Source organism: Tasmannia lanceolata, unplaced genomic scaffold (genome assembly GCF_043159265.1).
Source record: "Tasmannia lanceolata isolate RefF3 unplaced genomic scaffold, GAP_Taslan_0.1 ptg000006l, whole genome shotgun sequence".
In the NCBI taxonomy this organism is placed as follows: Eukaryota; Viridiplantae; Streptophyta; class Magnoliopsida; order Canellales; family Winteraceae; genus Tasmannia; species Tasmannia lanceolata.
The window spans coordinates 16,780,057-16,805,254 of NW_027518683.1; the positions used below are offsets into that span (position 1 = coordinate 16,780,057).

General features: G+C 42.2%; 2 protein-coding genes across 2 annotated transcripts; both read right to left on the reverse strand.

Annotated features, from left to right (window-relative positions):
- Positions 1-2,045: 2,045 nt before the first annotated feature.
- Positions 2,046-3,068, reverse strand: LOC143878768 (uncharacterized). Its single transcript, XM_077381009.1, has one exon. The coding sequence runs from the start codon at positions 3,066-3,068 to the stop codon at positions 2,046-2,048; it is 1,023 nt and encodes a 340-aa protein (XP_077237124.1).
- Positions 3,069-7,170: 4,102 nt separating this feature from the next.
- Positions 7,171-11,039, reverse strand: LOC143879924 (glycerol-3-phosphate 2-O-acyltransferase 6-like). Its single transcript, XM_077382619.1, has 2 exons — positions 10,263-11,039; positions 7,171-8,181 (listed from the first exon to the last, which is right to left on the reverse strand). Exons 1-2 carry the CDS (start codon positions 10,875-10,877, stop codon positions 7,312-7,314), a joined length of 1,485 nt encoding a protein of 494 aa, XP_077238734.1. The 5' UTR covers positions 10,878-11,039; the 3' UTR covers positions 7,171-7,311.
- Positions 11,040-25,198: the final 14,159 nt, after the last annotated feature.

Consider the following 25,198-nt stretch of genomic DNA (forward strand, 5'->3'; position numbering starts at 1 on the left):
ATAGGGTAAGAAAGGAGCAACTCCATTGGTCCTCCCTCGAAGGATTGGACAGATTTGATTAATAGGCCAAAAGTGTTTAGTCTCTTCCTAAACAGAGAGGATGTCGTTATCAAAATAAAGAGAAAGAAATAATGAAATGTTGGTAGGGAAGCTGGGATTGATCCTCCAACTCCAGATTTAAGAAGTAAAAACAGAGCATTGACCTCCCAAAAAAATATAAGATAAAATAAAAAATAAGGGAATTTTGTTTGCAGTTTTGTGTAGGATTTTTTTAACGTTACAAAAATTCCCTTGAATAGATAGAAATGAGCAAAAATATGTAGGAAATAGTGAAACGGTACCCCCACATTTCAAATTTGTGAAATGGGTCCCTTTTACTTTTCCTGACACGGTTTTTTACCTTAATACCCCTCATGCGGTGTAGACACCCCATTTTGACCAGGCCCTAAACCCTCAATGTTTATGTACAATCACATCAAACCAATGATTTAGAGCCCCAAATTTCACCCTAAACTAGGTTAGGGTCCCACCAAGGTCCCTGCGAAATTTCGTCGAAATCTGAGAACGTTTGCCTAGCGAACGAGTCAAGCAATGTCGTAGTGCAAATACAGAAAATAGGAGTGAATTATCCTGGAAAGGGTTGACCCAGATCCATATAGGACACGATAGTGTCGCGCGCTCATCAAATTTCCGCGCAAACCGCGCGCTTCATCAAGCAATAGTGCCAATATCAGCTTCCTTACTTTCTTATAAAAATTGAGAAAAAATCATTTAAAAGGGATTATTCTCATTTTCGCTCGAACAGAGGAGAGCACGAGCAGAGAAAAAAAAAATTTCTTCGAGAATGTGGTTTTTCTTCCCCGATCGCTTGTTCCAATGACCTCGCCGGAGTTCCAGCCAACCCTCCTTCACTTCTAATACCTTTGCAAATCCTCACCTTGTCTCTTTTGATCGTTTTTCTCATCTCTAAGCCCTCTTTCTTCATCCAAACCCTAACCGTAGATCCATTTCATTTTTTTTTTCAAACCCTAGATCTAGTCTCTAGATGCAAACCCTATCTCTTTGGATCAACCTCTGAAACTTTCGGATTTGCTCTTTAAACCTTCCTTAATCTCAGATCTAGCTAGTCTTAGCTCAGATCCAACCTTGATTGGTGCAGATTTCATCTTCGATTATTCTTTACTTCAATTATCTCAAGCAAGCATCATTGTCTTAGAAAGTTGCAAGGTGATTCTCAACTTAATCCTCTTAAGGGTTACCATGTCAAGGAAAATGGGGGTATCACATATGAAAATGGGGTTCTCACACATGAAACTGAGGTTATCACACCTAGAAAAATTTTGGTTATTATCTGTTTGGCCTGGAAGGAGTTACCAAGACAAGGAAAATGGGGGTATCACATATGAATATGGGGTGACCAAGAGATGAATTGGGGTTATCACACCTGAAAAATTTTCGGTTCATGTCTGTTGGGCCTGGAAGGGGTTACTAGGTCAAGGAAAATGGGGGTATCACATATGAAAATGGGGTTCTCACATATGAAACTGGGGTTATCACACCTGGAAAAATTTTGGTTCTTATCTGTTGGGCCTGGAAGGAGTTACCAAGTTAAGAAAAATGGGGGTATCACATATGAAAATGGGGTGACCAAAAGATGAAATGGGGTTATCACACCTGAAAAATTTTCGGTTCATGTCTGTTCTGCCTCGAAGGGGTTACCAGGTCAAGGAAAATGGGAGTATCACATATGAAATGGGGTGACCAAGAGATGAAATGGGAGTATCACATATGAATATTTAGAAATTATCAAGGATGGAGGGGACCTCTATTATTACTTGACCATATCAGGCATAGTTATGCCAAACTGTGTAATAACTTAGCAATTGATCTCTTACCGTTTCAAAAATAGGGTGACTTCTACTCCAAAAAAATTGTAAGTGTATTTGAATACAACCACTGTTTACAAAATAACAAAAAAATTCGTAAGAGTATATGAGTACATAAATAAAATCATATACAACTTCTTCTCAAAAAAACCCACACCCTTACACAAAGAAGGGAGCTTGACAAGGTACGCCCGACCTCGTGAGTATTGGTGCAGAAGGTCCAATAACAATTTCGTCGAGGTTCGGTCTGACGACGGGAGGTTCTTTACAACTTCTTCTATTGTGACCAAGTTGTCGGCATCGGGTGCACTTGTAATGTAATCCACCTTTCAACTCGCAATCCGTTCTTCTCGTACGTGGCCTTCCAGGCGGTCGCTTCGCAAGCGGTGGTAATATTATCATCAACGGTTCGGAACTTTCATGCCATTGAGTCCGATTTAGTGTTGCGTGCACAACCTCAGCGTATGTATTCTGATACCTCTCTGCATCAAAGCATTCGTCGCAGTAATCGTACTGATCGAATTCTGTGATGTTAATGGCTGCGATTGCATTTCCACACGGAAGTCCATATGTTTGGAAAGCACGACAACTACACGTTCGAGTTATCAAATCGACGGAATCTGTAGTTTCAAGGGACTTTACTTCGAATTCATGAGTCCCTACTCGATAAGCTGTATATTGGCAGCTCTCCCTCAGTGATGACTCCATACGTTCTTCTACATAATGAGTCAACTTTGTGTGCCAACTACTACCTAATTTCTTACGCTTCTGAATGAACTGGGTAGTCTGATGTCGAGTGTCCTCTACTAATAATGCAATCGGCAATTTTCTAGCATCCTTCAAAATAGCGTTCAAACAATCCGATCTATTCGTAGTCAATACATCATACCTATCCCCCTTGAAATAAAAATTAGCCCAGTTTTCCTTTAGAATGTTACTTATCCACTTATGTGCGCATTCATTCTTTGCCTTAATCTTCTCCATTGTTTCTTTGAAAACACTCTCCCTCAATGTCCTTGCGGCTCTCCAGAACAATCTCTCAAGTAGAAGATCTTTGAAGTCGGACCAGAAGTTGGCAGCGAGGTGACGCAAGCAATAACTATGATAACTATTGGGAAATACTGTAGGTACTGCCTGCAACAACCCCTTCTGCCGATCAGAGCATATAGTGAATACATTCATCTACTCTGGCAATACATGCCTTTTCAACAACTTCAGAAACCACTCCTAACTATCTTCATTCTCCATCTCCACCACTCCAAATGCTAATGGATATAAACCGTTGTTACCATTGACATCGATTGCAATCAATAAGATTCCTAGATATTTCCCTCGCAGATGTGTTCCGTCCACCAAAACTATAGGTCTCAATGTTTGAAAAGAACGTACGCAAGGACCAAATGTTTAGAATAAGCGAGCAAATTTATCATCTCCCCTTGGAGGTAAATCTCTATGTCGAAAACACGCATGTAGCTTCCAGGATTTCTGCCTATTATCTCAACTGCAAATGCGAGCAATATGCGATAAGAGTCATCGGCATTCCCACACTTAATCTCAAGTAAGATGTCCATCGCATTGTACGCTTTCCAATAATAGTTATACCCCAAATCATCTTGATATATTCTCTTATGATCCTTGTACGGACGTCATCTGGGCGAGCGAATAAACGTAAACATGTCTCAGCTAGCCAAGCTGCTGTAACGAGAGGGTGATCATTGCCCCTTATTTTAGTTGTACACGTATGGTCGGCAACAAACGACTTCACTACCACAAAAGTCATATGATTCACACCCGTTATACGTCATTTGCAACCATCTTCCTTGCATCAAACAAAGTACTTTTTGCGTGATGTCTCAGCTACCCAAGCTGCTGTAACGAGACGGTGATCATTACCTCTTATTTTAGTTGTACAAGTATGGTCGGCAACAAACGACTTCACTACCACAAAAGTCATATGATTCACACCCGTTATACGTCATTTGCAACCATCTTCCTTGCATCGAACAAAGTACTTTTTGCGTGATGACTTTGCCTTCTTAAAGATGAATCTCTGGAATAACATATTCCTGAACAACCTTCTTGAAGTGTCTCATGTCATAAAACACTGCCCCAACTGTTAACTGGTCAAATTTTAATGTATCAGCTTCTATCTCTTGGGCTCTAACAAACATGCCATCTACTTCCATTGGCCCACTACCGTCACTCAAAACCGATTGAGTACCACCTCTGATAGGAGTACCCCCTCTGATAGGAAAGCCTCCGTTGTAGCCTCTGTTGATAGGACTAACAACGATATTTTCATGATGACCATCCTCGTCCTCGTCCTCCTCATAATCATCATCATCATCATCATTATCATCATTTCTTTCTTCTTCATAATCTAAACCCCTTACACAGAAATCATTTTCAAAAATATTATTGACGTCCACTTCATGATCTCCAACATTTTGTAACTCATCTATACCTCCAGTAACATGGCTAGCATGGAAACCACTTGCCAATGTTTCATTTAAGCTAAATCGAGACCTCTATAGTTCGGAAATATATAATTAGCCTCAATCCATATGATTAATTCATAATTTGAACTATGGAAGTCTTGAAAGGTTACCAAAGAATAAAAATACCTTATGCTGCGGTGATCTCCAACATTTTGTAACTCATCTATACCTCCAGTAACATGCTTAGCATGCAAACCACTTGCCAATGTTTCATTTAAGTCAAATCGAGACCTGTATAGTTCGAAAAATATATAATCAGCCTCAATCCATATGATTAATTCATAATTTAAACTATGAAAGTCTTGAAAGATTACCAAAGAACAAAAGTACCTTATGCTGCGTTCTCCTGGACCACCTCCTATACTGGTATCAAGGATCTCTTCACTTACAAATTCACTTTCGTAGTCTTTTTGCAAGTCCACTTCAAAACACGGGCGAAGTTTGATATTTTCCCGTTCGCGTGCACATTCTTGGAGCAGAATCGAAGTAGATGGAATGTTAGGATTAATAGAGGTTCTACTAATACATACCGTTCTCACTTATGGTTTTCGTTATTTATATCATCACAGAATTGAACATGTCTCTGTCAAACATCCTCAACATTGTTTGAAGGTCATCATCATCATAAACATCGATTAAAGTGATTATATATGGATCAACAACGAATCGACATTTGATCGATAGTAAAACATCCATTTCTGTTATATCAATTCTTCTTTGGATTGCACTTTGAAATTCATCAAAATTAATTCGGCTGGAAACCGATAACAATGTCTCCCTCCCCTCGACATAGTCCCAAGAAACCTCATCCTTCAAATGTCCATCATAGTGTAAAAGAAGACAAATCATTGATTAGACAAATCATTGATTCGGGCATTTTTTTTATAATTTTACACAGGGGTTCTAAACTCTCTAACATAAACTTCAAGACTCTAAAAGGGGCTATAAAGTTGTGGCTTAATAGAGCTTATCTATGGTGTTTTCAATTGGACAGATTGAAATAAAATAGGGTCATGGACTAAAAGGTGGTTTCCAGTACCTAAATGGGGGTTTTCTATGGGATTATCAAAGCCAAAAAATAAGGGATTATTTTTTGGACAATCCCTTAGACAACCCTAATCACCACAGTTATGAAATACCTAGCAAGGGTTCAACTCAATGGTAGGGCCATCAAACATTAATAACACTTATCAACCCTTATAAACCCTTAGACAACCCTAATCACGGTAGTTATGAAATACATAGCAAGGGTTCAACTCAATGGTAGGGCCATCAAACATTAATAACACTTATGAACCCTTATAAACCCTTAATACACCCTTGTACACCATTATAAAAAGACAGAGTTATCAAACACATTATATGAGATATTAGGGGTTACAAGCACAAACCCTAAGAGGATAAAAATAAAACTCACCTTTTTCTCCTTTTTTTTGTTCCAGGCGTTAATGGGGTTTGGGGAAGGTAAAGTGTTGGTAGAAAAAGAAGGGAACATTTTTTTATCCCATTTTTATGGCTTAACGTATATTTTGAGGGTGGATTTCGGTCAAAAACCTTGTCAGGAAAAGCAAAATGGAACCCTTTGACAAATTTGAAATTCAAGGGGTCCATCTCACTATTTTAGATATTTTGACGTACCATTTGACCGAATTTCCCTTTCTAAACAGAGAAGATGTCGTTATCAAAATAAAGAGAGAGAAATAATGAAATGTTGGTAGGGAAGCTGTGATTGATCCTCCAACTCCACCAGATTTAAGAAGTAAAAACAGAGCATTGACTTCCCAAAAAAATATAAGATAAAATAAAAAATAAGGAAATTTTGTTTGCAGTTTTGTGTAGGATTTTTTATCGTTACAAAGACTCCCTTGAATAGACAGAAATGAGCAAAAATATGTAGGATACTTTCATTGGCGCCCGCTCTTTCAGATTTTGTAGCCACATTTGGGTCAGGATACGAAATAACTTCGAAATTATGATCTAGATTCAATGGACAAAGTTTAAATCCAACACTACAAATCGTGTCCATTAACGTTCGGATCCTAAAGGATCCATCCATCAGACCGTTTGGACAAAGTTTAAATCCAACACCCACATGAGTTTTTGCACACAGACCCAACTCATGTGGGTTTGTGAGGACACGGGACACCCCTTTTCAAATATAGAACCCACATGAAATCCATGACTGACTCCACCATTAACCGTTTAGATATGGCCCTCTAATCTTTATACACCCATGTATTCAATGCATTTTCTGCCTCCTCATCTAGGGGTGTAAACGAGCCGAGCCGAGCCGAGCTTGGCCAGGCTCGGCTCGGCTCGGCTCGGCCAGGCTCGCGAGCCTTACCGAGCTCGGGTTATATTATGTTCATACCCCTCATCTTTCCTGGACAGCCCTACTAGTGTAATTTGACTACTTTTTTTACACTATGGGGGGTGGTCCTAGTAACAAATGGGGTTCCAAAAATGAAGTGACATATTTTGCCCTCCCTTTTAATGTATAAATTAATATATAATATATATATATTTAAATATATTAAATTCTTAACGAGCCAAGCCGAGCCGAGCCGAGCCTGGCCTAAATTAGGCTCGGCTCGTTAAGCTTAACGAGCCCGGTGAGGCGGCTCGGCTCGGCTCGTTAAGGATTCGAGCCGAGCTCGAGCGAGCCTCCGAGCCCGAGCCAAAATTGACACCCTTATCCTCATCCCTTTCTCCTCCATAAATTCATTCCCACCTCTATCATGTCACAAAACCTCAGTCTCAAACACTTAAGAACATTCCCGGCCATATGACACAAAGGATTCTTGCTTTCAATGAATTGAACTATGAAAATTACATCAAACAACAATATCTGTTTATATATAGCATATAGATAGATTAACATGTTTTAAGCATACGTAAACAATATTAGTAAAACATCCAAATGTGTTCTAGGCTTTCACTTTGTTGGACAGGACGCGTCCATCAGTCCCTGCGAGCGTTTCATACTTATCCTTCCTGGTGAAGCTGGTACACTCGAATCCTAGGGTCCCGGCGAGCACCCTTTGGATGTAATTCGCAACCTCAATTGCCGATTTTCCCCCACTGCAAGTGAGTTCTTTAGGTAATTGGCTAAGGAATGTAATTTCATAAGTCGGAGTTGGGTTCATGAAGAAGCAATATGGGTCCAAAATTTTCCACCCACGGACTGTGGTGCCATGGAACATGCTTTGCTTAGAGTTAATCGCAACGGGGACAATCCTATCGGTGAGCTCTGCAAAGAGAGCACTGAACCTTAGAAGGAAAGGCTCTCTACAAGTTGTCCCCTCAGGACAAATCACCAAGTCTCCCTCCTCGAGCAAGTGCTTGATATTTGCAGCGTCTTTCTCCCTCTCCCTTGTCAAGGCCACGGCTTTAATTGGCGAAATTAGTTCTGAGAACTTGCTTATACTATAAGTGACACAACTTATCTTCCTCCCTAGTGCTACTGCGGTGATGACAGGGTCCAGGACGGTCCGGTGATTACAAACGAAGAGGACTCCACTCTGACCCTTCTGAGGGGGAGGAGGGGGGTTGCCCTTTACAATGAGCTTGATTCCGAGGATTTTATACATATGTCGCACAATTCGTTCTGGCAAGGGAATGTTAAGATAGACTCTGAGTAGTGAGAGGATGAAGCCGATGGGCATCCATAGAAAGGTGAGGAGAGCTACCAAAGGGGTGGGTCTCTGGACCAATCGCCCGTCGTGGAGAACAATTGGGCTTAGGAGCTTATTTCTCGGCACGGGTTCGCACTTCGTGCTAGGTACTAGGAACGCTTCCTGCACATATGCACCCATACAAACACAGGTTGTCACACCCACAAACACATGAATAAATTAAGGTTCCTTTAAGCTAATGTTATATGCGCTTGGAACATAAGGGATTGTTTGTAAGCTATAAACTATATAGTCTAATGACAAATATAAAGGCAATGTAATCATTATGTACAAATGAGACTATGATAAGTAACCTTAATTACATTCAAATAATCTAAGAACGCTTCCTGCACATATGCACCCATAGAAACACAGGTTGGCACACCCGCAAACAAAGACACAAAGTGGCGTGTTTGGTTGCCAAAAAAGTAGGAACTTTTGAAGCATTTGGACAGGATTTGAAATCCAATATAACGTTTGGTTGCTTTTTTCATCCAAAAGCACATTTGACTACTGGGACTGTCGGATTCTTGTCTGCTGACGTGGAAGGAAAACGGGAGCCGAATTGTAAACCACAAAATCGGGGTTTTTTTGGTGGAATCTAAGTTGGAATGGGATTTTGAAATGACTCTTCAATAAATGAGTCTTTTCCCACCAAACTTCCACACTTTATCATGACAACCAAACAACTGTTTTTAATACACCCCTAAAATCCCATTTGACTTCCATTCCACAGAAAGCCAGTTTGACTCCCTATTCCACATCCATGCCTGGACCCATCCAGCAAAAAATAGGATAAAGTAAAAGATTAAGGGCCTCTTTTGTTACCACAAAAATAGGGGCCTTTTTGCAACTAAGGTTAGTTTGAGTTAATCTTATATGAAATTGGAATACAAGGGATTGTTTGGAAGCTATAAACTATATAGTCTAATGACAAATATAAAGCCATTGTAATCATTTTTTCAAATGACATTATGATAAATAACCTTAATTATATGCAAATAATTTTTGGACTCTATACAAAGAGTCACCGAAATAAAATGGTAAATAATGGAATATCAGTTATCAGACAATAAGGTAACAGATTTATATAAACCTTTCCATGTGAAGTGAATTTGCTTGCTTAGATTGAGATATTGGGTAAAATATAGTGTTGGATGAAATGAAAAAGGATAAAGGTGAATATGAATGAAAAGTTAATTATAATAAATTTTATACTGTTTATAAATTTATGTTATTAAGGATAAAGGTGGAAATAGAAGTTGAAAAGGACGCTTTTAACTGGAGAAGAAATTGCCAAGAAAAGAAAAGAAAGTTAGAGAAGAGAAAGAAAATCCCTAGCTTTCAAAGGAAGTTATGAAAAGTTGAAATGGAAAGGAAAAAAAACAAAAAATTGATGAAAAGCAAGTCACAAGAGCAGTACGTTATGGCATTCAATAGTTAGGATCTCCACGTGGAACGATAGAATTCGTCCGTAGTACAAAACTGAAAGCTTTCATTCAATTCGGTGGGAAGTTCATGACAAGGGAAAAATTCACACAGAAAACAATGGCTACTGAGTCTCCACAGTTCAGTTTTCTCATGTGATAGGAAGTTAGAACAACCCCAAAAGATTCTAATAATCACAAGCAATATCCAAGGAAAATCAAACAGAAGGATAGAGATAAATATTCAATTAAGTAAACCAAAAATTTGGCATTTTGTTCTCTAAATAGATCTTGTGTTTTAAACCAAAGTTAACAACTACAAAAAATGAAACATAAAAAAAAAAAAAGGTTTAAAATTTTGTCATCTAAAGACTAGTGGGGGTAAAGTTGGAAAGTTGGCCGAAAAGAAGTGTCTAATACATTTGTTTAAAACGCTTTTATAAAAAATGGAGTTTTTTGTTTTTTACTCTAAAAGTTTTGAATGGGGTATTAAAAAGCAAACCAATAAAACACATTTTTTTTTTAAAAAAAAACACAGTTTAAAACGAAGTTTTGCTAGGCCCTGTTCGTTTAAGATTATAACAACTGATTGTGACTGCCAAACCTACTATTGGACTCAAAATTATGTTTAAATTTTAGTCCAAAAATCGGTTTAGCATTCACTTGTCATAATATTAAATGAACAGGGCCAAACAATGTTTAAAATAAGGTAAACTACATAATTAAATAAATATATTTAAAAAATTAACAATGATGGATGAGGTCATGGGATCAAACCTTGCAAGTTGACATAAAATCATAATCTGTCTCCCGGTCTCCGATCCCCAAATCCGGCACGTTCTCGCCTAATTCACGCTCAATTGCGTCTTTCTTCAGCTCTCCAACTAGGACTCCAGGCTTTCTCACAAACCCAGTTGCCTTTCCATTCGGTGTGACTTCTAGTTCCGTCCCGAGGACCTTATCGGCCCCTAGATAGCTCTTAACAAAGGGTTCTACCATAATTCTTGGGTTCGCGGTAACTATATACCGCTTTCCAAATGAACTAAACACCCTCCAACTCTCAGGGTGGACATCTTCGGCATAGAATTTAGGTAAAACAGACCTTGACACAATCTCTATGTCACGTATCTTCAACCCAGCGAAGGAGATGAAGGTAAGTATCTCAATTGCTAATGTTTCGGAGAAGAGTATGTATGTTAAGTACACGAGAGGAACCGATGCTAAGAGGAGGAGTCCCCTTAGAAGGCTTCCACATTCAATGGCTACTAGCATGTAGTAAGGGAAAGCACTTCTCGACAAAAGAAGGGTCCCATCTAGATCGGCCGCCACCGTCTGGTTTGATCGCCCTTCCGAACTGCATTTCGAGATCGGTTCGAAATGATGAGACCCCATTAAATTACACTAGAGAGAGAGAGGCAAAGAAGAAGAAAGAAAGAGGAGAAGGGGTATGAGTGTGTGGGGTTATGGAGAGAGAGGGGGATTTATATGGGAGGAATGAAAGTTATACATGTTTTAACATTGCAAGACTGAAACTAAATGTGTGTTTGGAGCGTGGAAAGATGGGTTCTTATATTCTATGGGTTTAACGTAGGGTGTTTAAATTAGGGCAGTTGTGAGGAGGGTCCAAGTAGTTGAAAGTTGAAACCGACTCCTCCCAACATTGAATTAGCCTACTTTGTAGGCGCCGCGCCATAAAGCTATATAGCTTGATTTAGTCTTTCACCGAAAGTCAAGAGGTAGGTGCAGCTCTGAGTGTCACTTAACCTTAGCTTGGCTTAAAATTCGATGCTTCTTCAAACTCCATTTTTAGTAGTAAAAACTAGCATTGTCATTCAATGAGATGTGGTGATTAGGAGTTGAACGTCCATTTTTTACAGTTGATTGGAAAACAAATAGGGCGGCCTTCATGAGCTGTACTATTCAAATTGACCCCTAGTTGTCTTGCTGAAAGCAATGCATGACTTGTCTTGATGTACGCCTTTATATTAATTAAAGGGGCTCTATTGATACCACCACATTTGGATTTTATTGGCAATTATGAAAACGCTACCAAGAAAGTCACTTTCAAGTAGGGTGGACATGGTTCCGGTTCGAACCGGGGAACCGAACCGAACCGGCACATTTGGTTCGGTTCGGATCGGTTCCAGCTATATATGGTTCGGTTCCAGTTCGGAAAATTTGGAACCTGTGGATATTCGGTTCGGTTCTCGGTTTGGGATCCCCGAACCGAACCGAGAAGGATCCCGAACCGAGAACGGACCCTACTTACTTGAGGAATTGGTTTAATTTGATTTTTGCATTGGATAATGGATATTAGGGCCTGTTTGTAGTCCATATATAAATGTTATCCCAAATTTGATAATGGATATTAGGAATTGCCCAAATTTGTAGTTCATAACTTCATATATAATTTGATAGGGCCTGTTTGTAGTACATATATAAATGTTATCCCAACTTTGATATGCATTGGATAATGTATACTAGGAATGCCCAAGACTTTGATATGCAGGTATATATACCTGTTTGTAGCTGTTCACATATAATTTGATAGGGCGTGTTTGATAGGGCCTGTTTGTAGTCCATCTATACCTGTTTGGCTGTTTGTAGTTCGGTTGGGTAAACCCAAAACCGAACCGAACCGATTATATATGGTTCTGGTTCGGTTCCAAACTTATATGGTTCCGTTCTGGTTCCAATTTTAGGGAACCGATTATATATGGTTCGGTTCTGGGTATGCCTCAAAACCGAACCATGTCCACCCCTACTTTCAAGCACTTTCTAAAGGATATTTATTGGGCCTTCTGCCTAGCTCGTTTACATGATCGAATCCGTTGATCCGTACGATAATTGAAGTCCAGCGAAATTCCTTTGAGAACGCCTTGATTAGATGATCCTAGGCCATTGATCTATCAAACCTTGTTTAGGGTTCCCCATCGAAAAGTCCTACCGATGATTCTTGTTGTCATATATCATATTTATGAGATGCCTATTTGGAATGGGGCCATCATCAAGCGGGTCGCCTCATAATGTTCAGCAAGATCAACAGTCTTGTTTTCGCATACATGCCCTGGCCCCCCAAGCCCCCCTGTAGGACCTAAATATAGCCTTTTCACCATTGATAGTAAAAGTTACTTTCTCCACGGTTGGTTTAAATTTATCTTGTTTGAAAATATAAAATTTAGGGCATGTTTGGCTGCCAGGAATTTTTTTTTTTCTTTTTTTCATGATTAATCTGCGTCTCCAAGTGGTTTTCGGACTAGCGTCTCCTGTGATGAGAAGATGTTAAAATTTTGGAAAAGGTCGATCCGGTTTTAAGTACAGTTTTTTGGTTTTCGGACTTTTAGCAACTTCTCATCACTGACAACATTAGTTTTGGGGATTTTATTTCCTGATTTTTAGTGACCTCACCATAATCTTCACTTGGAGACGCCGATTTATCATGTAAAAGAAACTCCTGCCAGCCAAACTTCCCTTAAGGTCTCTTTTGGAAGCCATTAATTATGTTGTTTCTAAAATTAAAATTATTGTAGCCATTATATATTTAGAAATAATCATATTTAAATGTTAAACCATTTGTATATCAGATTATGTGCCAATAATTTTTAGTGGTTTCCAGAGAGTCCCTAAACTCTTTTTGTTTATTATTATTATTATTATTATTATTATTATTATTATTATTATTAGCGAAAATTATTAAAAAAATGCAAAGTTGTAGTTTTATTGTGAATCAAGGGTAGACATTTCAAATTCATAAAGTAGGGGCTGTCAGGTACGAAAATTTTGGTTTTGGGACAACTATACCCCCTTGCTTTTCCCACCCTTTTTAGAGGCTCTAATCCCTATGTTTCTCACCTACCCATATCACATTTTTGTTTTCTTCTTCCCTAAGCCTTCCACAAGCCTTCTAACGTGAAACTCCATTGGCAACGTTTCCAAGCTCCATTGCCATTGTAGTTTTGAAAAAAAACTCCATTGCCAACGTTTCCAAGCTCCATTGCCATTGTAGTGTTGAAAAAAAACTCCATTTGCAACGTGATAAAGCTCCATTGCCATTGTAGTTTTGAAAAAAAAAACTCCATTGCCAATGTGATAAAGCTCCATTTATATTGGTTTCCGTCGAATTTCCAACGTTTGTTAACCAACCTTCGGATTTCCGACGGAAACCAGTAGATTTGCCATTTCTACTGGCTTCCATTCGGAAGTCCGACCATTGGTTCGGACTTCCGACTCGGAGTTCCCTAGTGGTTCCGGGGTAGAAAATGTGGTTCCCTAGTGGTTCTGGGGTATAAAATGTAGTTCCCTAGTGGTTCCGGGGTATAAAATGTAGTTCCCTAGTGGTTCTGTGGTATAAGATGTGGTTCCCTAGTGGTTCCGGGGTATAAAATGTGGTTTCCTAGTGGTTCCGAGGTATAAAATATGGTTCCCTAGTGGTTCCGGGGTATAAAATGTGGTTCCCTAGTGGTTCCGGGGTATAAAATGTGATTCCTTAGTGGTTCTGTGGTATAAGATGTGGTTCCCTAGTGGTTCCGTGGTATAAAATGTGGTTCCCTAGTGGTTTCGAGGTATAAAATGTGGTTCCCTAGTGGAGGAAATCAGTTAAATTAGTTTCCTTATGAAGATACTATCTTGGAATGTTAATGGATTGGGATCTCTGGCAAAGAGGGCTCAAGTTAAAGGGTTAGTTAAAAAGTCAAAACCGGATCTTATCTGTATACAAGAAACCAAATTGGAGGTTATTGATAGGAGTATGGTAAAAAGTCTTGGTGTTGGTTCGCATTGGGGTTTCTCTTTTGTTGAAGCTATTGGTGCTTCGGGGGGCATTTTCATAGCTTGGGACGAATCTAATTGGGTTAGGTCCGAGGAATGGAAGGGTAGGTTTTCAATATCTATTGTCCTTCGCAGGGTAGAAGATGCGGCTGTGTGCTTGTTTTCTGGGGTGTATGGTCCTTCTCTTTGGGCGGATAAGAGGTTGTTTTGGGAAGAGCTAAACGGAGTTAGGGATAGGTGGTCCTATCCTTGGTGTATAGGGGGTGATTTTAATGAAATTAGGTTTGTTTGTGAAAGGTTAGGATGTCGGAGAGCAAATCAAAACATGGCTGCTTTTGCAACTTTCATTTCAAAGCATAATATTATTGACCTTCCATTATCTGGAGCGAGGTTTACTTGGAGCAGAGGTGAAAGTCTTAGTAGGATTGATCGATTTCTTATTTGTCCTGGTTGGCTGAATTTGGCTCCTGAGGTTCTCCAAAAGACTCTCGTTCACTCGGTATCTGTTCATTGTCCTCTTCTCTTGGATCCTAGAATGGAGTCTTGGGGACCTCCTCCTTTTAGGTTTGAGATTTCGTGGCTTCAAATTCCCCTAATGGAGGAAAGATTGGGTGTTTGGTGGGTAGCACATAAGTGTGAGGGTCCAGCGGATGTGGTTATTGGGCAGAAGCTTAGGTATGTAAAGAAAAAGTTAAAGGAATGGGTAGCTGAAAGAGGTCAAGCTGATTCGAGTAGAAAAGTTTGGCTGGAAAATAAAATTGGTGATTTAAATGTGTTGGAAGAATCTGGATTAGGGTCCGTAATTTCGAGGGAGGAATTGGGTAGGGTTAAAGAAGAGCATAAAGGACTGCTGCTTCATGAGGAGATAACGTGGAGGCAGAAGTCGAGAGTGAGCTGGTTAAAGGAGGGGGACAAAAATACGGCTTATTTTCATGCTATGGCCAGTGCCAGAAGACGGAGAAATAGGATCGAGTCTTTGGTTGACAATGGAATCAGAGTGTTAGGGAAGGATGAGGTTACTAGAGTGATCTTGGATTTTTATACGTCCCTGTACTCGTCTGAGGGTATCATGAGACCTCTTCTAGAAGATCTGGAGTTTAGTGGGCTGAGTATGGCTCAGAGGGTTGCATTAGAGAGTCCCTTTGAAGAAGAAGAGGTTGAAAAAGGTGTTTTCTCTATTAGTAAGGATAAGGCCCCTGGTCCTGATGGTTTTTGTTTAGCTTTCTTCCAATCCTGTTGGTCGTATGTAAAAGGGGATATCCTGAAATTTTTTGAGGAGTTCTATCATGGGTTGGCATTGGATAAAGGCACTGGGGCTACTTTCATAACCCTTATCCCTAAGGTTCCTGGTGCCTCTAAAATTTCGGAGTACCGTCCAATAAGCTTAGTGGGATGTTTATACAAAGTTTTGGCAAAGGTTCTAGCGGATCGGTTAAAGATGGTGCTTCCATCCATTATCTCAGATTGCCAAAGTGCTTTTGTGGCTAATAAGCAGATTCTTGATTGCTCATTAGTTGCGAATGAGGCCATTGACTTTTATCTTAGAAATGGCATGGGAGGTTTTATGTGCAAATTGGATATGGAGAAGGCTTATGATAGGGTGGAATGGGATTGCTTAGATTACTTGCTTGGAAGAATGGGGTTTGGAAGTAAATGGAGAGAATGGATGAGGGGTTGTGTCTCTTCGGCTTGGTTTTCCATTCTGATTAATGAGTCCCCTAAAGGATTTTTTAAGTCATCTCGAGGACTTAGGCAGGGTGACCCCTTATCCCCTTTTCTTTTTTTCATCGTGGCGAAGACTCTTAGCAGATTGATGAATAAAGGGAGTGGGTTGGGCTTATTCAATGGTTTTAAGATTGGAAGCCAGCAGGTAGAGTGTCTCATCTTCAATTTGCTGATGATACGCTCCTGTTTTGTGAACCAAACATGATCCAAGTGATGAATTTAAAATCTTCCCTTAGATGTTATGAGTTGATTACGGGGCAGAGATCCAATTTTCATAAATCTAGATTATATACCCTAAACATCCCGCAGGATGAGGCGCTTGAATTGGCTAAGACTCTGGGTTGTCAGCTAGATCAATTGCCTTCCTCATACCTGGGACTCCCATTGGGGGTGGGGAGACCAAAAAAATCTTTGTGGGATCCTGTTGTAGAGAGAATTGAAAGGAGGTTGGAATCATGGAAAAGAAATCTTGTTTCTAGAGGGGGAAGGCTTGTGTTGGTTAAGGCGGTGTTGGCCAATATTCCCATATATTTTTTGTCTCTGTTTAAATGCCCGGTCAGTGTTGTATCGCGTATTGAACAAATACAACGTAGATTTTTATGGGGAGGCAATGAAAGGAAAAAGGGTATTTCTTTGGTCAGTTGGAAGAGTGTGTGCTTACCTGTTAAGAATGGTGGTTTGGGTATTAGGAGAGTGAAAGAATTTAATCATGCCTTGTTAGGAAAATGGTTATGGAGGTTCGGGGAGGAAAATTCTCAGTTGTGGGTTAGGGTAATTGGGAGTAAATATGGGTGCAAGCCGGGAAAGTGGGAATCTAAAAACCATTTCAAGAAACAAGGTTTGACTGTTTGGCGTGACATTTTGAAAATGTCATTTGCTTTTCTTTTGAGGGTTAGATTTAGAGTGTATTCGGGGGATCGAATAAAATTTTGGAGGGATGTGTGGTGTGCTGATGAGCCTCTTATGAGTTTATTCCCAAATTTATATCGTGTAGCCGCTGAGAAAGAGAGTTTTGTTTCTGAGTGCTTTGCTCGAGAAGGGGGTAGTTTAGTTTGGTCCCCTAGGTTTAGAAGGAACTTCTTTGATCGGGAGCTAGAGTCGGTTGCCCAATTTCTTAAGCTTTTAGATGGTTGCTACATTAAGAGAAGCGGTATGGATAAAAGAGTATGGACTGCAAAATCGTCTGGTTTTTTCTCTGTCAAATCTTTCTATTTCAGCTTGTTGCCTTGCAGTGTATCCTCCATTTCAGCCGAGGTATGGAAATTTCATTGCCCGCCTAGAGTTGGTTTCTTCGGATGGGCGGTATGTCGTGATCGGATTCAAACGATTAACTTCCTCCGGAAGCGCGGTATGATGCTTGTTGACCATTGCCCCCTCTGCTTGAAAGATGGTGAATCTGTGGATCATCTCTTCACGTATTGCTCATTTACGCGTCAGGTATGGAGTTTGATATTTCTGAGATTTGGCATATGTTGGATTTTTCCATTTTCTATTCCAGAGTTGATTCTTCTTTGGACCTTTGTGCCATGGAAGAAGAAGGGCAAAGTATTGTGGAATTTGTGTCTTCTTGCAACATGGTGGGTGAGATGGAAATAGAGAAACTCCCGTGTCTTTGAAGGGGTTGCAAAATCTCCGTATTGGATATATATGAAAATTATTGCGCTCACTATTTCATGGGCGAGAAGTTTACCGGCTTTCCGTTTTGTATCGGCCTTTGACTTATGGGAGGGTTGGAGGATTGTTTGCTTTAGTAGGAAGATCCGGCATCCGATTGTTCAGAGATGGGAGGCTCCGCCTATTGAAATGTTCAAAATTAACTTTGATGGGTCGAGTATTGGGAACCCAGGCCCGGCCGGTGTTGGTGGGTTGTGTCGGGATGCTTGTGGTGAAGTTATATGGGCTTTTGCCGGCCCTCTTGGAGTTTGTGATGCCTCGGAGGCCGAGGTGAGGGCGGTTTATCATGGCATAAAAAGGCTTGAGAGAGATAGCATGGATATCACTATTGTGGAGGGAGATTCTTTGAATGTGATTAAATGGTTGAAGGGGTTGGTGTCGCCTACTTGGAGATTTTCTTCTATTTTTGATGAAATAGATGATTTAATTGCGGGCTCATCTATTGTTTTCAATCATGTTCGGCGATCTGCTAATGGGGAGGCGGACTCCTTGGCTAGAAGTGGGGTTAGGAGGTTGGAGTTGGAGTGGTTTGACTTCCTTCCTCCCTGAGATTTGTCTTTCTTGTTATTGTTGTTTTATTTTCTTGTAATTTTGGTTGAGGCCCACCTCGGTCCCCTTCCTTTTTAATGAATTCATCTTGCCATTTCAAAAAAAAAAATGTGGTTCCCTAGTGGTTCTGAGGTATAAAATGTGGTTCCCTAGTAGTTCCGGGGTATAAAATGTGGTTCCCTAGTGGTTCCGGGGTATAAAATGTGGTTTCCTAGTAGTTCCGGGGTATAAAATGTGGTTCTCTAGTGGTTCCGTGGTATAAGATGTGGTTCCCTAGTGGTTCCGTGGTATATGATGTGGTTCCCTAGTGGTTCCGAGGTTAAGATGTAGTTCCCTAGTGGTTTCGAGGTATAAAATGTGGTTCCCTAGTAGTTCCGAGGTATAAAATGTAGTTCCCTAGTGGTTCCGATGTATAAAATATGGTTCACTAATGGTTCCGGGGTAGAAAATGTGGTTCCCTAGTGGTTCCGGGGTAGAAGATGTGGTTCCCTAGTGGTTCTGAGGTATAAAATGTGGTTCCCTAGTGGTTTTGAGGTATAAAATGTGGTTCCCTGGTGGTTCTGGGGTATAAAATGTGGTTCCCTAGTGGTTCCGAGGTAGAAAATGTAGTTCTCTAGTGGTTCCAGGGTAGAAAATGTGGTTCCCTAGTGGTTCCGTGGTATAAGATGTAGTTCCCTGGTGGTTCCGGGGTATAAGATGTGGTTCGCTAGTGGTTCCGGCGTATAAGATGTGGTTCCCTAGTGGTTCCGGGGTAGAGAATATGGTTCCCTAGTGATTCCGGGGTAGAAAATGTGGTTACCTAGTGGTTCCGTGGTATAAGATGTGGTTCCCTAGTAGTTCCGGGGAATAAGAAGTGGTTCCCTAATGGTTCATTGGTATAAGATGTGGTTCCCTAGTGGTTCTAGGGTACAAGATGTGATCTTTTGGAACAAACTTAGATGAACAACTTGTTTGATTAAGGGTCTAGGATAATCTAATCAAACTTATGAATCCCATATTTCTTAGGTAGGACACAGTTGGGGCCCAGTGAACATAAACCATTGATTTGTTTGGGCCCTAGTATAGATAGATAGGACTTGCTTCCAAATTGGTCTCCATAGGATGATCTGAACCATTAGGATTATAGAGGGTTAGAATGAATGGATCCCATAAAAACAGCCTTAACAAATTAGAGGGTTATTATCATCCTGTAGAGAAGATTTTATGGCACTTCATGAAAGGGCCAAGCAAGTAAATGGTTTAGATCACTGAAATAAGCAGGCCCTACTATATTTTTTCCCCTCAGATCCTCACCGTCTGTCTAGCTATAATATGAGATTTGGTAGATACTTTCGCATGAAGGCATTTCGTGGGTGGAGTTGTATGAGAGAGCAGCCAGTATGGCAATGGAGCTTTTTCACTATGGCAACGGAGTTTTCACGTTGGAAGAATGAAGGCTTAGGGAAGAAGAAAGAAAAATGTCAAATGGGTAGGTTAATAACATAGGGATTAGAACCACAAAAAGTTGTGGGAAAAAGCAAGGGGGTATATTTGTCCTAAAAGCCATATTCTCTCACCGACAACCCCTTTTTTATAAAATTAAAATATCTACCCTTTGTTCACAATATAATCAAAACTTTGCATATTTTTAATAATTTTGTCCTTGTTATTATTATTATTATTATTTGCATGTGAGAATTTGAGTGATGTTTGGCAAGTCTAGATCGCTATTGAACTGCGATAAGTACATGGTTGAACACTACACATGCTACACTTAAAGCCGACTGTATCTTCCACAAGTAATTTGCAAAGATTGTTGGGAGGTCAATCGTTTTACATGCTGTTGTGTGGCATTAAATGAAGTCCATTTTTATATTGTTACTTTTTTTAAATGGTGAATCTCTATTAATGTGATTTTTTTTATAGTTACTGTTAGACCGAAAATCGGTAACAGGTACAGCAGTGACGTAAGAGCTGAGCTGGATGACCAAAGGAACTGAGTCCTGGGGGACCGGAGTGAACGAGTAGTGAGGTGACCAGAAGCGAGTCCTGCTATTAGGGCTAAGTCCTGCACAAGTCAAGCGAGGTCAGAAGACCAACCCGGGTTTTACTCCGGACAGGCCCTTCGACACTCAAGTTAGTATGAGCAGGAGTGAAAGGGAGAGTTTGAGAGTTTTGGGGTGGAGAGGGTTTTTCGAATTACCCGTTGGTTTGAGCTTTGATCCCCTATTTATAGGGGAAAACCTGGTGAGGTGTCCTGGACAGGTGGCGGCCTGTGAGAGGCTGGAGTTCACCTACTCCGGGACAGGTGGCGGCCTGTGAGAGGCTGGGGTTCACCTACTCCGGGACAGGTGGCGGCCTGTGAGAGGCTGGGGTTCACCTACTCCAGGACAGGTGGCGGCCTGTGAGAGGCTGGGATTTTTACCCCCCATCAGTTGCCTCCCAGTTTTCCAAGTCATTGAGGGACTTGGGAAAGTGTGATCAATTGTTTCTCTGAATGGGTAGGCATTGTCTGGGAGTGAATCGGGGAATTCAGTCTGGAGGTCCAGTCCGGAGTCCGGCTGGAATTGGTTCTGGGAGCCCAGTCCGGAGTCCAGAGTTCGGAGTTCGGAGTCCGGAGTACGGCTTCCACCGGACTGGTTTTTGTCGTCTTATAGGACGCGTCATATCCAGTCCGGAGTTCGGAGTTCGGAGTCCGGAGTACGGCTTCCACCGGACTGGTTTTTGTCGTCTTATAGGACGCGTCATATGGAGTCCGGAGTTCGGAGTTCAGAGTCCGGAGTACGGCTTCCACCGGACTGGTTTTTGTCGTCTTATAGGACGCGTCATATGGAGTCCGGAGTTCGGAGTTCGGAGTCCGGAGTACGGCTTCCACCGGACTGGTTTTTGTCGTCTTATAGGACGCGTCATATCCAGTCCGGAGTTCGGAGCTCGGAGTAGGGCTTCCACCGGACTGGTTCTTGTCGTCTTGCGCCCAGTCCGGTTCGGACCGGACTGATTTTTGTCGTTTTGCTGAAACGCGTTATATCCAGTCCGGCTGGGGCCGGACTGATTTTTGTCGTCTTGCGCCCAGTCCGGTTCGGACCGGACTGATTTTTGTCGTTTTGCTGAAACGCGTTATATCCAGTCCGGCTGGGGCCGGACTGATTTTTGTCGTCTTGCGTCCAGCGAGTACCCAAGTTTTGTAAACTGGGTTTCCAGTGAGTACCCAAGTTTTGTGAACTGGGTTTCCAGTGAGTACCTAAGTTTTGTGAACTGGGTTTCCAGTGAGTACCCAAGTTTTGTGAACTGGGTTTCCAGTGAGTACCCAAGTTTAAGAACTGGGTTTCCAGTGAGTACCCAAGTTTTGTGAACTGGGTTTCCAGTGAGTACCCAAGTTTTGTGAACTGGAACTGGGTTTCCAGTGAGTACCCAAGTTTAAGAACTGGGTTTCCAGTGAGTACCCAAGTTTAAGAACTGGGTTTCCAGTGAGTACCCAAGTTTTGTGAACTGGGTTTCCAGCGAGTACCCAAGTTTTGTAAACTGGGTTTCCAGTGAGTACCCAAGTTTTGTGAACTGGGTTTCCAGTGAGTACCCAAGTTTAAGAACTGGGTTTCCAATGAGTAAGGGTGAAACTGAGTCTGCAAAAAACATTATTTATTCATAATAACAAATTTACAAATTTACAAAGTCGCCTTTTTACGCCGGACATTTTGACTATTGATAATATCTCCTGAGATTTCTGGAGTTCCATGCGTGGGGTAATAAGTACTCCTCCAGCGTCTCTAGCTTGTAGCTTCCTGGGCGGATAACTTCTTTCACCCGATACGGCCCTTCCGAAGTTGGGGAGAGTTTTCTGACTTTCGTCGGTTGGGAGACCGCTGCCTTTCTCAGGACCAAATCCCCTGTCCTGAATTCTCTGGGACGAATTTTGGAGTTGTGATAATTGGATACCCTCTGCTTGTAAGCAGCGACCCGGATTCGAGATTCTTCCCGGATCTCTTCTAACAAGTCGAGATTGGCGCGGAGCCCGTCGCTGTTAAGCTGCTCATTGAAGCTGGTGATTCTCGGAGAGGGAGCACCTATATCAACCGGTATCACAGCCTCAGTACCAAAAGAGAGGTTGAACGGTGATTCACCAGTTGTCGTACGAGGAGTAGTGCGATATGCCCACAGAACGTGGTAGAGCTCATCTGCCCATGGACCAGCTTTTTCATCCAGTCTCTTCTTTATCCCCTGAAGCAGGATTCTGTTAGTCACTTCCGTTTGCCCATTGGTCTGGGGGTGAGTCACCGAAGTGAACCTCTGTTCAATCTTTAGATCGGAGCAGAACTTCTTAAAGTTCCGGCAGTCGAACTGTTTGCCGTTATCGGTTATCAAGGCACGGGGAATTCCAAATCGGCACACTACTGATTTCCAGAAGAAGTTCTGCACATTTTGCTCTGTGATCTGTGCTAGAGGTTCTGCCTCCACCCACTTAGTGAAATAGTCGATCGCCACTACCACGAACATGCGCTTTCTAGAGGCCGGTGGGAAAGGGCCCAGGATGTCCATCCCCCATACTGCGAAGGGGAGTGGACTAATAATCGGAGCCATTGCTACGGCGGGCTGGTGGATGGTGGGAGAGAACTTCTGACACCTCTCACACCTTTTAACCAGACTCAGTGCATCCTGCCTTATGGTAGGCCAATACAGTCCTCTGAGCAGCACTTTTATCGCCAGGGCTTTGCCCCCCAGATGCTCTCCGCAAATTCCTTCATGAGTCTCCTGCAGTGCATACGCGGCGTCGCTCGGTCTCAGACACTTCAGATATGGGAGAGTATATGACCTTTTATACAGATTGTCGCCACTGAAGGAGAATCGGGCAGCTCTCTGTATCACCTTGCGGGCTTCCTTCTTATCCTCCGGAAGTCTAGCGTCGCGCAGATAACCCATGATCTCACCCATCCAGCACGGCTCATCTTCCACCTGCATGACTTCCATGGCTTTACTTTTGATGCTGGACCTTTGTAGGAACTCCATGTGTATGCTTCCAAGAGTGGTATATCCAGAGGCAGCCAGTTTTGACAGCACGTCGGCTTTGGCATTTTCTGTTCTTGGTACTCTGATGACCTCGAAACTTGCAAACCGGCTGGAAAGTTGGCGAACCTTGGCGAGGTACTTAATCATACGCTCGTCTCGAGCTTCGTAGACCCCTTGGATCTGGTTTGCTACCAGCTGCGAGTCGAAGTATGCTTTTAATTTCTGGGCACCGGTCTGAATTGCTAGGCTCATTCCGGCAAGGAGGGCTTCATATTCTGCCTCATTGTTGGATGCACGGAATCCGAATCTCAGGGCGTAATCGGCAGTGAACTCATCAGGCCCAGTGAGGATGAGGCCGGCTCCACAGCCGTTTTTATTTGAAGATCCGTCGACATATACTTCCCAAGTCGGTGTGCTGGTTATGGAGTCCTGCTCGGCTGACGGTGGCCTGATTTCCGTCTGAATTTCCTCTGCTATACATTCTTCAGGAACTGCTCTCTCTGCAACTGGGAGCTGTACTGCTTCAGGATCGGCGACCTGCTGGGGGATGGTGCATTCAGCCACGAAGTCTGCCAGTACTTGAGCTTTGATGGCTGGCCTAGGTGCGTACTGGATATCGAACTCGCTTAGCTCCACAGCCCACTTCACAAGTCGCCCGGAGATATCTGGTCGATGGAGTACTTGCCGGAGTGGCTGATCAGTCAAGTCTTTTATGGTGTGGGCTTGAAAGTAAGGCCTTAACTTCCTGGCCGCCATTACTAGCGCGTAAGCCAATTTCTCGACCCGCTGGTACCTTATTTCTGCGTCGTGAAGAACCTTGCTAACGTAGTAGATAGGCTTTTGCTGTCGATGTTCTTCGCGGACGAGGATAGCTACCAGAGCCGTGGAGCTAATGGAGAGATACAGAAATAGCTCCTCGCCCGGCTCCGGCTTTGTTAGTAGTGGTAGGGAGGACAGGTACTTCTTCAATTCCTCGAATGCGGTTTGGCATTCCTCCGTCCAGGGCGCGGCCTTGAGTCCCTTGACCGCGCTGAAAAAGGGCAGGCACCTCTCCGCTGATTTAGAAATAAAGCGGCCCAATGCTGCTATCATTCCTGTGAGCCGCTGCACTTCTCTTATAGTTTTCGGAGCAGTGAGCTCCATCACGGCCTTGATTTTCTCCGGATTTGCTTCTATCCCTCGCTGGCTTACCATGAATCCTAAGAACTTCCCTGAACTGACACCAAAGGTGCACTTGGTGGGATTAAGTTTCATGCTGTGCTTTTTCAGGACCTGAAACGTTTCCCTGAGATCAGATACATGATCATGCGCACTGCGACTCTTGACCAGCATATCGTCCACATAGACTTCCATGTTCCGGCCGATCTGGTGCTGAGAGTCGATTCACTAGCCTTTGGTAAGTAGCTCCGGCATTTTTGAGGCCAAAGGGCATAACGCGGTAGCAGAAAGTCCCTTGATCTGTGACGAAAGAGGTCTTTGGTATATCCGATTCATACATCCTAATCTGGTTGTATCCGGAGAAGGCGTCCATGAAGCTCAACAATTCGTGACCCGCCGTGGCGTCAATGAGCTGGTCGATCTTCGGGAGTGGATAGCTGTCCTTAGGACAAGCTTTATTCAGGTCGGTGAAGTCGACGCAGGTCCTCCATTTTCCATTTGCCTTCTTGACTAGGACTGCATTTGCCAACCAGTCCGGATACCGAATCTCGCGAATGAAGTCAGCTTTCATAAGCCTCTCCACTTCTTCTTTTATTGCCTGTCGCCTTTCAAAAGCGAAATGTCTCCTCTTCTGCTTGACCGGTCTACAGGTCGAATCGACGCCGAGTCGGTGGGTGCTGATCTCTGGGTCAATGCCTGGCATATCAGCAGGAACCCATGCAAAAACATCTGCATTCTCTTGGAGAAACTCAGTAAGCTGATGCTGAATACTACTGCTGAGAGAGGAACCGATTAGAGCCACCTTCTCACTATCTTCTGGGCATAGTGGGATGGAAATGAGATCTTCACCTGGTTGGTTC

What these genes read in the sequence shown, in the direction of transcription:
- LOC143879924 (XM_077382619.1), bottom strand. Translation starts at nt 10,877, where the DNA reads ATGGGGTCTCATCATTTCGAACCGATCTCGAAATGCAGTTCGGAAGGG. An exon ending in ATTTTATGTCAACTTGCAAG is followed by an intron (nt 8,182 to 10,262) that starts GTTTGATCCCAT and finishes GCATATGTGCAG; the next exon opens with GAAGCGTTCCTAGTACCTAG.
- LOC143878768 (XM_077381009.1), bottom strand. Translation starts at nt 3,068, where the DNA reads ATGAATGTATTCACTATATGCTCTGATCGGCAGAAGGGGTTGTTGCAG.